General features: G+C 40.7%; 1 protein-coding gene across 1 annotated transcript in view; it reads right to left on the bottom strand.

Annotated features, from left to right (window-relative positions):
- Positions 1 to 1,191: 1,191 nt before the first annotated feature.
- The window catches only part of CPA6 (carboxypeptidase A6), a 111,079-nt gene continuing 98,117 nt past the window's right edge, over positions 1,192 to 14,153 (bottom strand). Inside the window, exons 9-11 of the mRNA XM_077808682.1 lie at positions 9,112 to 9,314; positions 3,142 to 3,226; positions 1,192 to 1,379 (exon numbers count right to left, since the gene is read on the bottom strand). Coding sequence (XP_077664808.1) covers positions 1,192 to 1,379; positions 3,142 to 3,226; positions 9,112 to 9,314 — 476 coding nt within the window. The remainder of the gene's footprint in view (positions 1,380 to 3,141; positions 3,227 to 9,111; positions 9,315 to 14,153) is intronic.

Below are 14,153 nucleotides of genomic sequence, written 5' to 3'. Positions count from 1 at the left end.
CCAAAAAAACCTCTGCTTTCAGCATTGTTCTTTCAAATACTGTGCTTCTTCACTAGAAAACTGTCACCTGCAAAGCTCCCACATTTTAGGTCCCATTCAGTTAAAAAGCCATTATCAATGTCTTTAAAACATGTGAAAACCTTGAATAGCCATGTAGCCACAGAGCACTCACTGTAAGTCCCTAGAAATAAGAAATCCAATTTGTTTGTTATAGTTTAAGGGCCAAATCCTCAGCTGGTGCAAAATGGTGTAACTTCATTGCTCACAGCTCTGTACACAAGCTGATGATCTTGTCCAAGTCCACAGTCACTGCAAATTATTTTGTTATTCTATGTCCATACAGTGGAATATTATATCTATTAATTGTTCTATTATAAATCTTTATTCCAGGAAACACAACTTTTAAAATGTATATTTATACATGATAATATGCTGGTCTCTCTATTTAAGAATATCTTACTCTGAATATTTAAAAGAAAACTAGGAGTCAAATTCTGGCACTATGTGAAAGAAATGGCCTCTAAAGTACAGACACATATGGTGAAGAAATCTTACTGTTTCCTGCCTGTAGTCTGGCCAGCAATCATGGACCCACATATTCATTATTCCTACTAGGGGTACAGGGTGTTATGTAGAAGGGCCAAAGCTGGGTTAGGGGACATACATGCATGAACATGTGAACTATACTGATCTATAGACCCCACTCTGGCATGTTCCTTTGTGGCTCCTGCTGATGCTGTGATTTAAGGGAGAATGGAAGGAATTAGGTAGCCAATTGTGCCCCATAGTTCTGGGTGTGGGTTTCCTTGCAGTCTGCAGTGTGTGCAACTCGCCAGAATTTGGCTCCAAAACTGTATTTGGGACTGGATTTTTCTCCAACTGAAGTCAGTGGCAAAAATTCCACTATTTCAATGGTCTAGAATCAAGACCTTAGCATACATCCCTAATAAGGACAGAGTATTTAGCTGTGAACAAACCACTGATGTGACACATAAACTTAATAGGACTTTTGCAGTGTAGAAGTTGAAAGGATTTTCACCTCCCAACCCTCCAAGGTAGAATAATTACCACATTTTCTACTGTGAGCTAGTTTTAAAATGTCAGATTTAGAATTGCAATGACTTGACAGTGTCTATTTAATAAACACCTGAAGTAAAACATTAGCTAAGTTCTGGATCCCAAATATAACTCTCAATGACACTTCTTTAGCAAATGCATAGTTATATTTTTAACTGCTAGCATGGTCTCTGTACAAGTGGGTTTGATCAGAGTTTCAGGAAGTAAAAATCCAAAATGGCCAGTGTCACGCAGCTCAAATGCAAATGCATAGGGGATGCCATTTTTGTAGGCCCAGTCCATAGAACTACCAGAGCTCACATCTGGGGAAGAAAAAAAAAAGTATCATGATCTGTTTGTCTTGTTGAAAGAAATATACTGTTTATCATAATATTGTACTTAAGACTCTTAGTGAGTACTTACAACTCAGGGCCTTATCCTCCAACACCTTGGAGGATAAGGCCCTGAGCACCCTCATCTCCCAGAGAAGTTCATGGGCATCCAATATCTCATGGAAGGAGCTTAGCAGCATATATGATTAGGCCCACAGTTAACATGGGAAAAATCTAATAATTATCTTTTATGTAAGAAGACTTTCACACCAGGAATATTTTTCTCTCCATTCTCTTTTCTCCTACCTCATTTGCTGAACACCTATAGCAGGGGTGTGCAAACTTTTTGGTGAAACTGTATGGAGGGCCAGGTAGGGAAGGCTGTGCCTCCACAAACAGCCTGGCCCCTGACCCACCCAACCCCTCCCCCCGCTCCTTGTCTCCTGACCTCTCCCCATCCCCTTACTGTCCCGTCCCAAACCTCCACCCATGCAACTGCCCCCTGTCCCCTGACTGCCCCCCCAGGACCACCTTCCCCTTATGCAACCCCACCATCCCCCTTAACATGCCGCTCAGAGCAGCATGTCTAGCTTCTGCCTGGCCAGAGCCAGACACACTGCCACGCTGCCCTGCATGAGCAGGCAGCCCCGCCACTCAGAGCGCTGCCCGCATGGCTGCGGGGGATGGGGAACAGCAGGGGAGGGGCTGGGGACTAGCCTCCCGGGCCAGGAACTTGGGGGCTGGGCAGGATGGTCCCACGGGATGTAGTTTGCCCACCTATGCTCTATATGTTAATTATCATATACTTAGATAAAGATTTTTCTTTTATAGCCTATTTTCTTCATCATGATCCTAACCCTTAAATCCCAGTGCTATACTTGTGACATGGCAAAAGACTGTATGGTTATAACAAGATTATCACCCTGCTGAAGGACTAAGCACAAAGAGAGAGTGAGTTGCGAGGAAAGGTGAAAAATGCTTTACCGAGCACATTTGTATCAGTAGCAGAGGAGATAAAGAAAACTATCTTACTATGTTTATAAAATGCTGTTTTAAGCCTGTCCTAACTGAGTAAGTTCAGTCTTCAAATGGTTATGAATCAAAGGATCCGAGTCAAAAGTTTATGTGGTGTTGTAGAAAACTATTGAACTTTTTCCTTACTAACCTCCTGAGAGAGCTCAGCTGACATTGTTAGCTAAAAGCCAAGCTTTAAAGATCCTTTGCCCTTGGGGGAAGAATAAGCATTTGAATTTAATCTTTTTTTGTTTTTAAAGAAGATTTCCAAATACAGATGCGCTTGCTATTTCTTATTCTCAATGAGAAACTGCAGTATTCTAAACCCAGCTTTTAAAAAGGTCACCTCAGTTGCTGAATGAACAGCATGTGCAATGATATCTCAGTTACAAGAGCAGAGAGCGAGAGCATGGAAATGTTTACTATGAATTATTTTTCTCTCAGTCTCAAGATTTAACTGTTAAATATCCTGTTTTGAAGTTTTCTATTGATCTTTATGTATGTTAAAATTTACTGCAGCCCACTGGACATGTTCCTTGTGTCTGTCTGTCTTTTCTCTCTGGAAACTGTTATATTTATCTCTGCCATTGCAGGTGGATTTAATCAGTTACACCTTCCCCACCTGCCACAATTTGATCAAAGTTCACTTTAGACAAGATTTGCTTCCTTTGTTATAGTACAAGCAGCCCCATATACCATAGCTAGGTCAAAGTAATAAACCAGTTTGAGAGAAACTTACACAAAGTGCTAGAAGCAGGGCCATATCTGTATCTTATACCATAAGCGGACTGAAGAGCATTAACAGCATTATAAGCTGCAGTTTCCTGTGTATGGGAGGAAAAAATAAATACATTAGACTTCGCATTAATTTCTGTAATAGGATTAGAACTTCAACTACAGAACGCTTACTCCTAATGCAGTACTAGGTTTGATGATCCTCCTACTGCAATACTAGGTTTTATGGTCCTGTGGAGCCCAAGTTACCATATTTTCAGGAGATCTGGCAGTTTTTCAAAGAGACAGTATTAAAGATGAAGGAAAGTGTAGGTCCACTGCTTTTCAGGGAAGGAGAGCTAATAATAGACAACACCAAGAAGGCTGAGATGTTTGAAGCAAAATAGGCATTGGTCTTCTATGCAAAAACTAAGTGTGAGCAGATGCTTAACAATTAATATAACAACAAGGGGGAAGGAACACAAGCTTAAATAGGGAAAGAACTTGTTAATGAATATTTAGATAAGTTAGATGTATTCAAGTTGGCAGGGACTGCTGAAGTTCATCCTAGGGTATTTAAGGGACTAGCTGAAGCAATCTTGGAACCATTATCTTCAAGAACTTATGGCAGACTCAAAGTCCCAGATACCACCTATCTTTAAAAAGGGGAACAAAGAGGACCCAGGGAATTATAGACCGGTCAGCTTAATTTTGATACCTGGAAAGATACTTGAACAAATTGTTAATTTATAAGCATCTAGAGGATAATAAGGTGATAAGAAATACCTTACATGGATTTGTCTGTATCATGCTAAACCAGTCTCCTTTCCTTCTTTGTTGGGATTACTGGCCTAATATATGGGGGCGGGGAGCAGTAGATGTGAACATCTTGATTTTAGTAAAGCTTTTGACACAGTCCAATGTGTCGTCATAAGCAAACTAGGGAATGGTGTCTAGATGAAATTGCTATAAAGTGGGTACATGATTGGTGGAAAATGTGCACTGAAAGAATAGTTATCAATGGTTCACTGTCAAATGGGGAGGAAGGGTACCAGGGGGTCTCTCCTGGGTCTGGTGACTACTCCATATTTTCATTAATGACTTGGATGATGGAGGGGAGAGTACGTGTGACAGAGTGCTGGGCAACGGCAGCTGTACTATAACTCTGATCACTGGATCATCAATTAAATTATCCTGGAGTAAATGGGAGGGGCAAAGCTGTGCCTAATTGATATTGGGGATGGACTATAAAGAGCTATGACTAATTAACCCATGAGCCCAAAAAGTATAAAAGTCACAGGAAAGTAGTGCGGGGGCGGGGGAGGAAGAGAGATACTGGAAAGCTTTTGAGAATCAGAGCCGGGAAAGAGCCTCAGGGGGGGTGTCCTTCTGTCTCTCCACTCCTTGGCTGTGTGGAGGATTATATGCTTGTAAATACTGACCTGTGCAAGTTTGTAAGGGCTGCGGGGGGAACACTGTAAATAAATTGCACAAGGTATTTGCCCAGAAAGTCTCTGCGTAGTCTGTGGCTAGAAAACAGACAGGAGTGGGATGACATGCTGTTACACTGCAGGCTTGTCCAGGATCTGAACTGGTGCAAGGGTTAGATGGCTTAGATAATGTAGGAGACCTGGCAATCATAAGTGCTGGAACTAGGAGTGTGGGGGGTGCTACAGCAGCCCCTGACTCGAAGTAGTTTCCATTCTATACATGGCTTACAGTTTGGTTCAATGGCTCACAGGACCCCCCCCACTATCAGAAGTGAAAGTAGTCCGGTCCGGTAGTAACCTGTGTGGCTCTAAATGACAATCTTGGACTGTGGGGGCGTGTTTGAAGGCCAGAAGATGGGAAGACTTCTTTCAGGATGTGTTCTCCACCAAGCATGGGCTGTAATTGTTTAATGATTCCCCATATGGGTTTCAGTGTCACATTTTTTTTGGCCCAACAAGTAGGGTTATACAAAACTTGTTTTGGACTGGGCATGGAGCTCAGCCTATATGTGGCTTTTCACTGGAGCAGAAACTGTTTTTTATCCTAGAAGAAATTCTAGTACACTCATTTAGAATCCCTCAGGTGGTCTTTTTTGGTTTATAGTTGCCTCTGTTGGTTTGTAGTGGAAGAACTGTGCTGCAAGAGGTTCCCAGCCTGTGCTCGTTTCTCTCCCAGCCCCATAAGGGGGAAAGAGAATGTATAGAGCTAGGAAATGAAGTTAATGCTATAATGAGCTCCTGTGAGAAATTCAACAGGTTTGGAGGTGGGAGTGATCCTGTGTAGACTGGCCATTTCCTAGCTCTGCTCCAGCCCAACCACTTACCCCAAAATACAGAGACCCCCAGCTATATGCTGTTCTTTGAGATCTGTGAAAGAGGGTGGGGGTGCCACTTGGGCCTATTTCTCCTCTGATATGTACTTGCAATCCACGATCTGAAATACACATAGGGGAGTGGGAAAATGCTATGGTTTCATATGGGTGACCTACCACCAACGAATAATCTTACAACGCCACACCAGAATGTATGTCATGGAAGGGAGGAAAATATTGATAAGGAAATAGGTTTCAATTTCAAGGTTCCAAGGACCCGTATATCAAATAATGGGCCCCCCCCCCAAAAAATAAACCAACCCAAAAACCTGTTGAAAACTTTATGGAGAAATTCTACTGCAATATTATTTTAAAAGTAGGATGATAATATACTGATTCCTGTTCAGATGTGACAACTGAGTGAAGGTCCATGGTAAATGACCATAATATGCTTCCAATATAAGGGAAACAAACAGCTGGATGTAGTGAGTACACAGTTCTCAGGCTATCAGCAATGTGTTCACTTCAGCTGTTTGTGCCACGCACAGAGAAGAAAGGGAACAATTTTGAAATGCTTCATATGCTATATAGGTCTGATCCTGAATGGTGCTGAGCAACCAAAATTCATAGCATCTTTCAAGAGCAGGCCCCGAGAACTTGCAATATTAGCAGATTTCAGGAAAGTAGACTGTGAATACTGAAACACAGGATTGTATAGAAAAAATATGGCTAGTAAATTAAACTTTTAAAAAAAAGCTACAGATTGAAATAATTGGTGCAGCCATTTACCAAATGATAACTGAAGTACAACTTCCCTTTAATGATCTTAACATAACTGGCTTCAACTGAAACTTAATAAGGGAGTTGTCTAAATTAGAGCAGAATATCTATGCACGTTGTTAGCAATATACTGCACTCCAGTTTCAAAGCATCACTGAATAATTTACCACTTTAACTGAAACAGCAGCACACTAATGTGTAGTGAACTGCACAGAAGCATCTTTGCTTTCTGCTCAGGAATAATTAAGGACCCTATTTACACTAAATGTTCCTAACCCCTCATGCATGTGGAGGCCCCCGGAACAGCATTCACTTGCTGGCCAACCTCAACGCATGAAATCCATCTAGACCAATAAAACTTTTTCAGTCAACCACAGGAAAGAGATAAATGGGACAGAAGCTTCATTATAATTCTGCTTTCTACCTCAGTACAGCTCTTCACAAAAGTTCAAGCGAGCTGAAACCTTACCATATTGGATTATGGTATATATTTTAAATATTGAAAATCAATACATCTTGAAGCTAAACGGGCAATTGCACAACCCTTTAGCTATAGGCAAATAATATGAAGCTACATTCACATAATGTGCACAGTCTTTTGGGCTGCCCACACTCATGCCAATGTGTTAAGATGGTCAAACTCCTGCCCTAAAGCATAAATGCTGATGGGTTTGGAAAATGATGGTTTAAAAAAATACAAATGATATTATACTGGGAGCACCATCCATTCTGCACAAATTCCCTTCTCTGTGATAGTACTGTCACACTGGTGACTCAGGCTTCTTGGCAAGGGTTCACTTCTGTTCACACACCAGAACCTTAATAAAACTACCAACAGCTTGACTCTTCCATTTCACTATGCTTCTCTCCTGTGTTTACCGCTTGTGTTGAACTGGCCCACCAATACAAAAGTACTTTTTGTTTGTTTTCCTCTTCCAAAAAAACATTGAAGGAGGTAGTGAGATTGAAATGCAAACAGACGTAAAGGCCAGGATGTCAGTGGAACATTAATAAACGCTGTAATTGTCCAGAGATGTTGGCTCCTAATTGGAGGTTATTGCTAACAGTGTCTTTGGCTGCTTTTCCAGGTATCTGCTCCACTTAACCTGTCCCTGGCTCTTAAAAGGCCTGACCCAAGGTCCAGTGAAGTCAATGGAAAGGCTTCCACTGATCCAATGAACAGACCCATAACTGTCAAACCGACTTCCTCTGATTTAAATGCTACAGATGGGAAGGGTAGAGAGTGGGCCAGGGTTCCCCAACACAGAATGGAAGAAGAAGCCAGATGATTAGAACAAGATGTATTAAAGATTTACTGATGGGTAAAAGCCTAGACTTTAAGATTAGTTTACAAGAATTAATTTTTTGACCCACTGTCTGCTTCTGTCTTTGCCTGCTACTTTCTCACTTCATTCCAGAGGTGTCCATCAGGATATTATGTAATTTTCTTTTTGGCATTGCAAGACCAGTTCTTCCCAATACCATATTTTTTCCTTCTGCTGTCTTGCCAGTTCTTGAAGATAGGTTTGCTTTCTCTGTTCTCCAGATGAAATATTAGAGTTTCATGTTCTTGATCTATTGATAGTGACTACTTCCCTCTAGACCCTAATCTCCCTTCATGGAATCAAAAGATGATTCATTCACTATCATGAATTACTGAATGATGCATTGTAAATGAAATGTTTGGTCATGCTGCAACTCCCTATAATCCTCATTTTTAGCTCCCCTTCCCAAGCATGACATCAGACACAGGACATTTTCAGGAGTTGGAGCAATTAAGTCTTAACAGATCTTACCTGATACTATGTCTTTTAATCATCCTAATACCCCCCAAAAGAAATGCTGCTGAGCCCCTCAATCCATACTCCAGATCCATGCAATGAGGAGAATTCAGTTTGTACTGTATTATGATGGAGGAGGGGTAAAACCTAACTGAAGCTGGTGAGTATGATAGTGCCCTTCATTCAGGATAAAAGTTAGGAGCTGTTAAGCTCCTTTTCAGAGTAAGATAGTTGAAACAGTAGGAGCAACAATCCAAAAAATAGGCATTGGGAAAGGCTGGTCAGAAGCTGAGCTATGTGGGTGGAGGGGGTTTTGTGGGGTACTAAATGCAAATCCAGCAGGTGGGTATTATTTGGTGGAGGGGATTGTGTCTGTGAACAGAAGCGGACCTCATGAGAAGAACCAGTAATGTGCCCTTGAGAGAAAGTTAAGAGGGAGAGATCTTTGGGCAGAGTGCTGGCTGAAAAGAGGCTTGCTACTGTAAGCAGAGAAACTGTCCCCTGTTTAATTTTATACAAAGTCTGGGAAATAGGACTTTGTATAAAAGCTTTGTAAATAGACAGGATTTCATCAAAAAAAACCCTGACTCCATCATCAATTTCTCCTAAATTAAACCTTAAATATTGGCTGATTGCTGAAATCAAAGGGGGTAACAGTATTATCTCAGTAAGCTGCAATATTAAGGGTTAGAAGCTTTATTTCTGGATGAAATTTAATAGTTGAAAGATTTCTATTTTGTTAAGTTGAAACTTTAAAATATCAAACCTTTTTTCTGTCAAGTATTTATACCTCTTCAGTTCTTTCAAACATATAGGGATAGACTTTCAGCTAGGTGCATGGGGATTTAGTAACAGCTTCTGTTAATATTTAATAATTTATGATAACACTAATTAAAACTCCACTGATTAGCCTATAAATTACTTTATAGAGATTGATGTAAGAAACTATCCCATTCTAAGTGAGTCACCATTAATTCAATTAGAATAAAGGTTACATAACCAGTATAACACTGTAAATAGAGCTGAAATAAATATTGCTAAATATGAAGTATTGGAGAACCATGTCTGCTCTCTAAACAATAACAGAAATAGCATATAAGGGTGTGTAATCTCCAAGAACTATTGCACTTACCACACAGCTGAAATTTGGAATTGTTGCATACTTGTAGGAGTATGGATACAGCAACATCTGAGCATATGCATGAAAAGACAGATAGGCTTTTATTTGTTTCCGGCGTTTGCGAAGAAAGTGAGCTACAGCCTTTACTTCAGGCTCAGACTCTGGAAAGGGACCACAGTATGTATCATCACATGGGTGAAAGGACGCCCCCTCATCTACACATTGAAAAAGAAAAATAGCCGTGAATGTTCACAAACAGCATGTAACGGTCCAATTCTGGCTTACCTTATGCTTATGGAGAAGCCTAAAAAACAGCACACAAATTGCCATCCTACTTCTGAAAACACAGGGAACCTGCTATCTGAAAAGAATTAATGGAAGCAAACAGCCAAGAAATCGGTGGAATAGAATGCATTTTTATCCAGTAGGCATATAGCCTTGCCACAAAGATGATACAGGCTTCCCCCAGGAAACTGGAATTGCAACTGGCACATAGACATACACTGAACAATTCAGAACTTCCATTCTTCACGGCAAACTGAATTTCACTGTTTCCAGTAGGATTTTAAATCTGATGGGATTATTCTGTTTATTATTGGAGAGATGTTTATTTTCATGATTCATTGAATGCTGTAAGTGGAGATGAAATAACAAGAAACTGCAAACTCTCTGGGACTCTGGAAGACAGCTATTTCTTGTAGTTGTAATATTTGACAAGACATTGAGACAGGATGCTCTTGAGACTTAGATGACTTGGTGGCCATCTGTTCTGCAGGGAGCAAACCATCTGCCCTCACCATAACCACTGCGTACCCATGTTTGCCTAAGTATAGCTATCTTTTCAAGTCCATGATCTTAGAGCTATATTCATTTTTGAATCTGCAGCTGGGGCTGATAGTTTTCTTCTTCACTTCAGTAAGTGCCATCACATTTTAGGTATCAAGCTGAGTAGCTATTCCTATTATATTTCATATTAAGGATTCCTGCAAAGCCCCGGTTTCCTTCCACTTAAAGTGAAAGATACTTACCATACAAAAGAAATTTATGAAAAAAGTGTTTAAGACTCTGGCAGTAGCAAGGAATATGATAGTCATGGTGTTATTGCTCTGCAGCTCTCTGTTAAAATGTGTAGTTGTCATGTGAAAACAGACTTCATTTACCTCCGGCTAAGCCCAGAACCTGAGCTGAGGCTAAGAAGTCCTCAGTACAGCTCAGGAGGGTGGGTACAGAAGTGACTTTCACACTTCCTGATCCTACAGCCTCCTTGGTCCCTGGCATAAATTAGAACAGCCTGAAGGCTGGTCTATATAATCCCAGGGGGCTGTTCCAGAAGTCTGGAATCACTAGCATAAGGGATCCATGGACATGGCCCTCTTTCCTAGCCTTGTCCCCCTACAATCAGGTGGGGTGGCTGGTGTAGGTGCCACTGGCAGCTCATTGCCACCCTGGACATTCTAGTATGTTGGAGAAAATCCTCAAATGTCTAGCCTGGTGGGTTAGTTTTAGGCAAAATCTGTGTCCCCATTTTAAAAAAAACCCAAACCTTTGTGAAACTACTGAGATTGTTTGTTTGGTATTTTTATTTAAAACAATCTCTCTGTGAAACCCCTCAAATTTTTTGCACAACTTTTGCCAAAATAGGCAATGGTAAAAAACTGTTCTTATTCAGAGTTCTTTACTGTAGGAAAATTGTTTTGAAGAACAGATCTACTTTTAAGGTAATGCATTTTTAGGTTTCTCTCTTTAATCTACATTTCAATAGTGGCGTGACATGACTATGCCTTCATTGCCAGACAGAAATCTTGTCCATAATGAATGAAAACAAGATGTAACCCCTGCTTCCAGATGAACTTATAGCTATACAATAAATTAGTTTTAGTAATGCCTACTTGCTGACTGACCAACCCTGAAGAAGGCTCCTCCCTCACATAGACCAGTGCAGAAAAGAGGATGAAGAGCAGGCTCTAGTTTCTCTCTCTGTATAAGAATAGATTTTTCTAAACTCTCTTTATAATGAAGTTGTCCTGTAAATGAATGAGTTCGGATAATACAATGAGCTCACTACGACTTTCCACACTGGAAGTTCTTCAAAGTTACAGACAGAATGGGGAGAGGGGTGGGGTGGGAAAGAAATACAGTAAACGTCAACTACTATTAAGAGTCAAAGCTACAGTCACAAGGAGAAAACAGAAATACAGTGAATGTCAACCATCTGCCTGATTTTTGAATCCTGCAGTGTTTTACTGAGACAGCCAAATCCTCCAGAGCACACTGCAGATGTGCAAGGCCCAAAATAAACGGGAAACACTGCGTTCACACTGTGTGGAAGTGTTGAAATGAATACAGCTCATTTTCATACAGTAGCACTGAGGTGGGATTGAGGGTGAGATAAGGAACAGCATAAGCTCCAAACTTGCTTGCACCTCCTCCTTCTGCTAGTATGAAGTAATCTTCTCCACAGCCCAGCTATGTGGCAGGCTTTAGGTGGAAATTCTGCCCCCAACTCTCAGTTCCCTATGCTAAGTGTCAGTGAAGCTCTTTAAATTGTGTTTGGTTTATGAGATGAGGATTTGTCCCTAAGTATTTGCCTAGTCGTTTTTAAAAATATTATTTGTACTCTCAATAGTGCCTGATGGATCTGCATGAGGATCAGGAGACCATTATATTAGGTGTTATAGACACACACATAATAAGACTCCCTGTCCTAAAGAGCTTGCAATCTGTACGCGCTATACTTTAAAACTGCTGCCGCGTCTAGTGCTGCTTTTGGTTACCCACCCCATACTTTAACTTAAATAATTGTGTTTCCCATGAGCCACAGACTGCAAAATGAAATTTACTAAGATCACTGATAAATTTCCTTTTTCAGTCTTCACAGAATACAAAGCAACAGAGTAAAATATAGCAACAAAGACCTACACTAGAAGAGAGGGGAAAAGAAGGTGGCACAGCAGTGTCACCTAATTCAAAGAAGAAACTCATGGTACCCAGCCATTTGGGTGTCACACAGGGGCAGGCATGACACAAAAAATAGGATTTGTGCTCACAATGTACCTGCCCAGAGGCACCTATATGAATTTCAAACCCTGCCTGCAAACTGTAAGCACAACTTACCCAATTAAGAGGTTTTAGAATCTACCTTATGAGAATTCACAGCGCAGAACAGATCAGGACAATGTAAGCATGGAAATATGATAATCCTCCTTCATCTCCACTTCAGTCAGTGTAGTGAGACGACTGAGCATGTGACTTGGAGTAAGGAACTTCGAAGTTCTAATCTTGTCTCTTTCGTGGACTGATTTGTTTATCCTTGGGCAAAATACTGAACTTCTAATCAGTCTCAGTTTTTGTTTCTGAAAAAATATTTTCTTCAAAGAGATGTTCTGAAGATCAGTAAATTGCTATTTGTTTGGAAGTCCCTTTAAGGATCGACTGGGGTCTCATTGGAGAGCAGTCTGTGTATTTGGTGGAGTGAGGAGCAGGACTGAATGAACATGGGGAATGAATTCCAACTTCTTAAACTATAAGCCCATCAGGGCAGGGATATGTTGGTTTTGTTCTGTACAGGGCAAAGGACATTGCAGGAACTAAATAAATAATAGTCATAATACACAAAGCAGTCCAGATAGCATTGTTATAGGATAACAAATCCATTCTGCATAGAAAAGAAAGATTTCACTCATTCAGAAAAGACAAATGTCTTCCAGAACCCAGGAACAGGTATTTGTATTTCAATGCAGGGGTGAGGGGCAAGGGAGTTAGGGGAAACTGAGAGAGATCAACTGGGAACTGAAAAAATGTGTGAGGGTATTAATAATGTGATAAGATAAAATAAAATATTCCTCCAGGGACATGACAAGAGAACTGCCCGCTCCAATGTGAAAGCAATAGTTTCTTTTGTGCACATACATTTGTTTTTCAAAATGTCTGTGGCTGGTGGTCATAAATTTAAGCAAAGAATGATGCAACAGCATAGGCTGTATTTTTGGATTAGTTCGGCTTTGCATCTATACCCTAAAGTTGCCCTAAATCTGGGGGTCAGTTCTGGGAATCTCTCTCCCCTACATGCGGGATTCTCAAGTTGCATTGACCCGTTGTAGCTGCTCCTATACCAACCCCCAGTGGAGTAAGTGGTCCACTTTGGGGTGATGTACACTAGAACATTAGATTAACCCAGCTACATCACTCAAGGGTGTGAAAAATCCACACCCCTGATGGACACAGTTAAGATGACCTAAGTCTCCATGTAGACAGTGCTAGGCTGATGGAAGAATTCTTTCATTGACCAAGTCACTTGACAACAAATCACTAGAGGGCAGACTGTGGAGCCCTTCCTCCTAGCAGTGTCTGAGCATTTCCTCATGCAACTAGTCTCGCTGAAGTAATGAAACTATTTTTATTATTTGTATTACAGTAGCATTTACAGGCTCCAAGATGGACCAGACCCCCAGATTTAGGGCATTCTTTCAAAAAAGAACTAGATAAGTTCATGGAGGATAGGTCCATCAATGGCTATTAGCCAGGAATGGTGTCCCTAGCCTCTGTTTGCCAGAAGCTGGGAATGGGCGATAGGGGGTGGATCACTTGATGATTACCTGTTCTGTTCATTCCCTCTGGGGCACCTAGCATTGGCTGCTGTTGGAAGACAGGATACTGGGCTAGATGGACCTTTGGTCTGACCCAGTATGGCCATTCTTAAGTTCTTATGTTGTGCTAAGCACTGTATAAATACATAATGAGAAACAATCCCTGCTCTTAAGAACTTACAGTCTAAATAGGCAATTCAGAGGGAGGGGAAACACAGGTGAAGAGACTTGCCCAACGCCACACAACGGACAAGAAGAGAATCTTAGTCTTCTAGGCCCCAGTCTAATGTCCTACCTACTGCACCACTACTTGAATGTATATATGCTCATTTACAAGTGTAAAGATTATAAAATGTCATTTCCAGCTCAAGGGATCCATTTCTAATAATCTGCTATAATTCATTATTTTGAACTTTATCTATATTTATGCAAAATTTAGGTCAGTTTCTATTATAAATATTTATATAA

Source organism: Eretmochelys imbricata, chromosome 2 (assembly GCF_965152235.1).
Source record: "Eretmochelys imbricata isolate rEreImb1 chromosome 2, rEreImb1.hap1, whole genome shotgun sequence".
Lineage (NCBI taxonomy): Eukaryota > Metazoa > Chordata > Testudines > Cheloniidae > Eretmochelys > Eretmochelys imbricata.
This window is presented reverse-complemented; position numbering and strand designations above follow the sequence as displayed.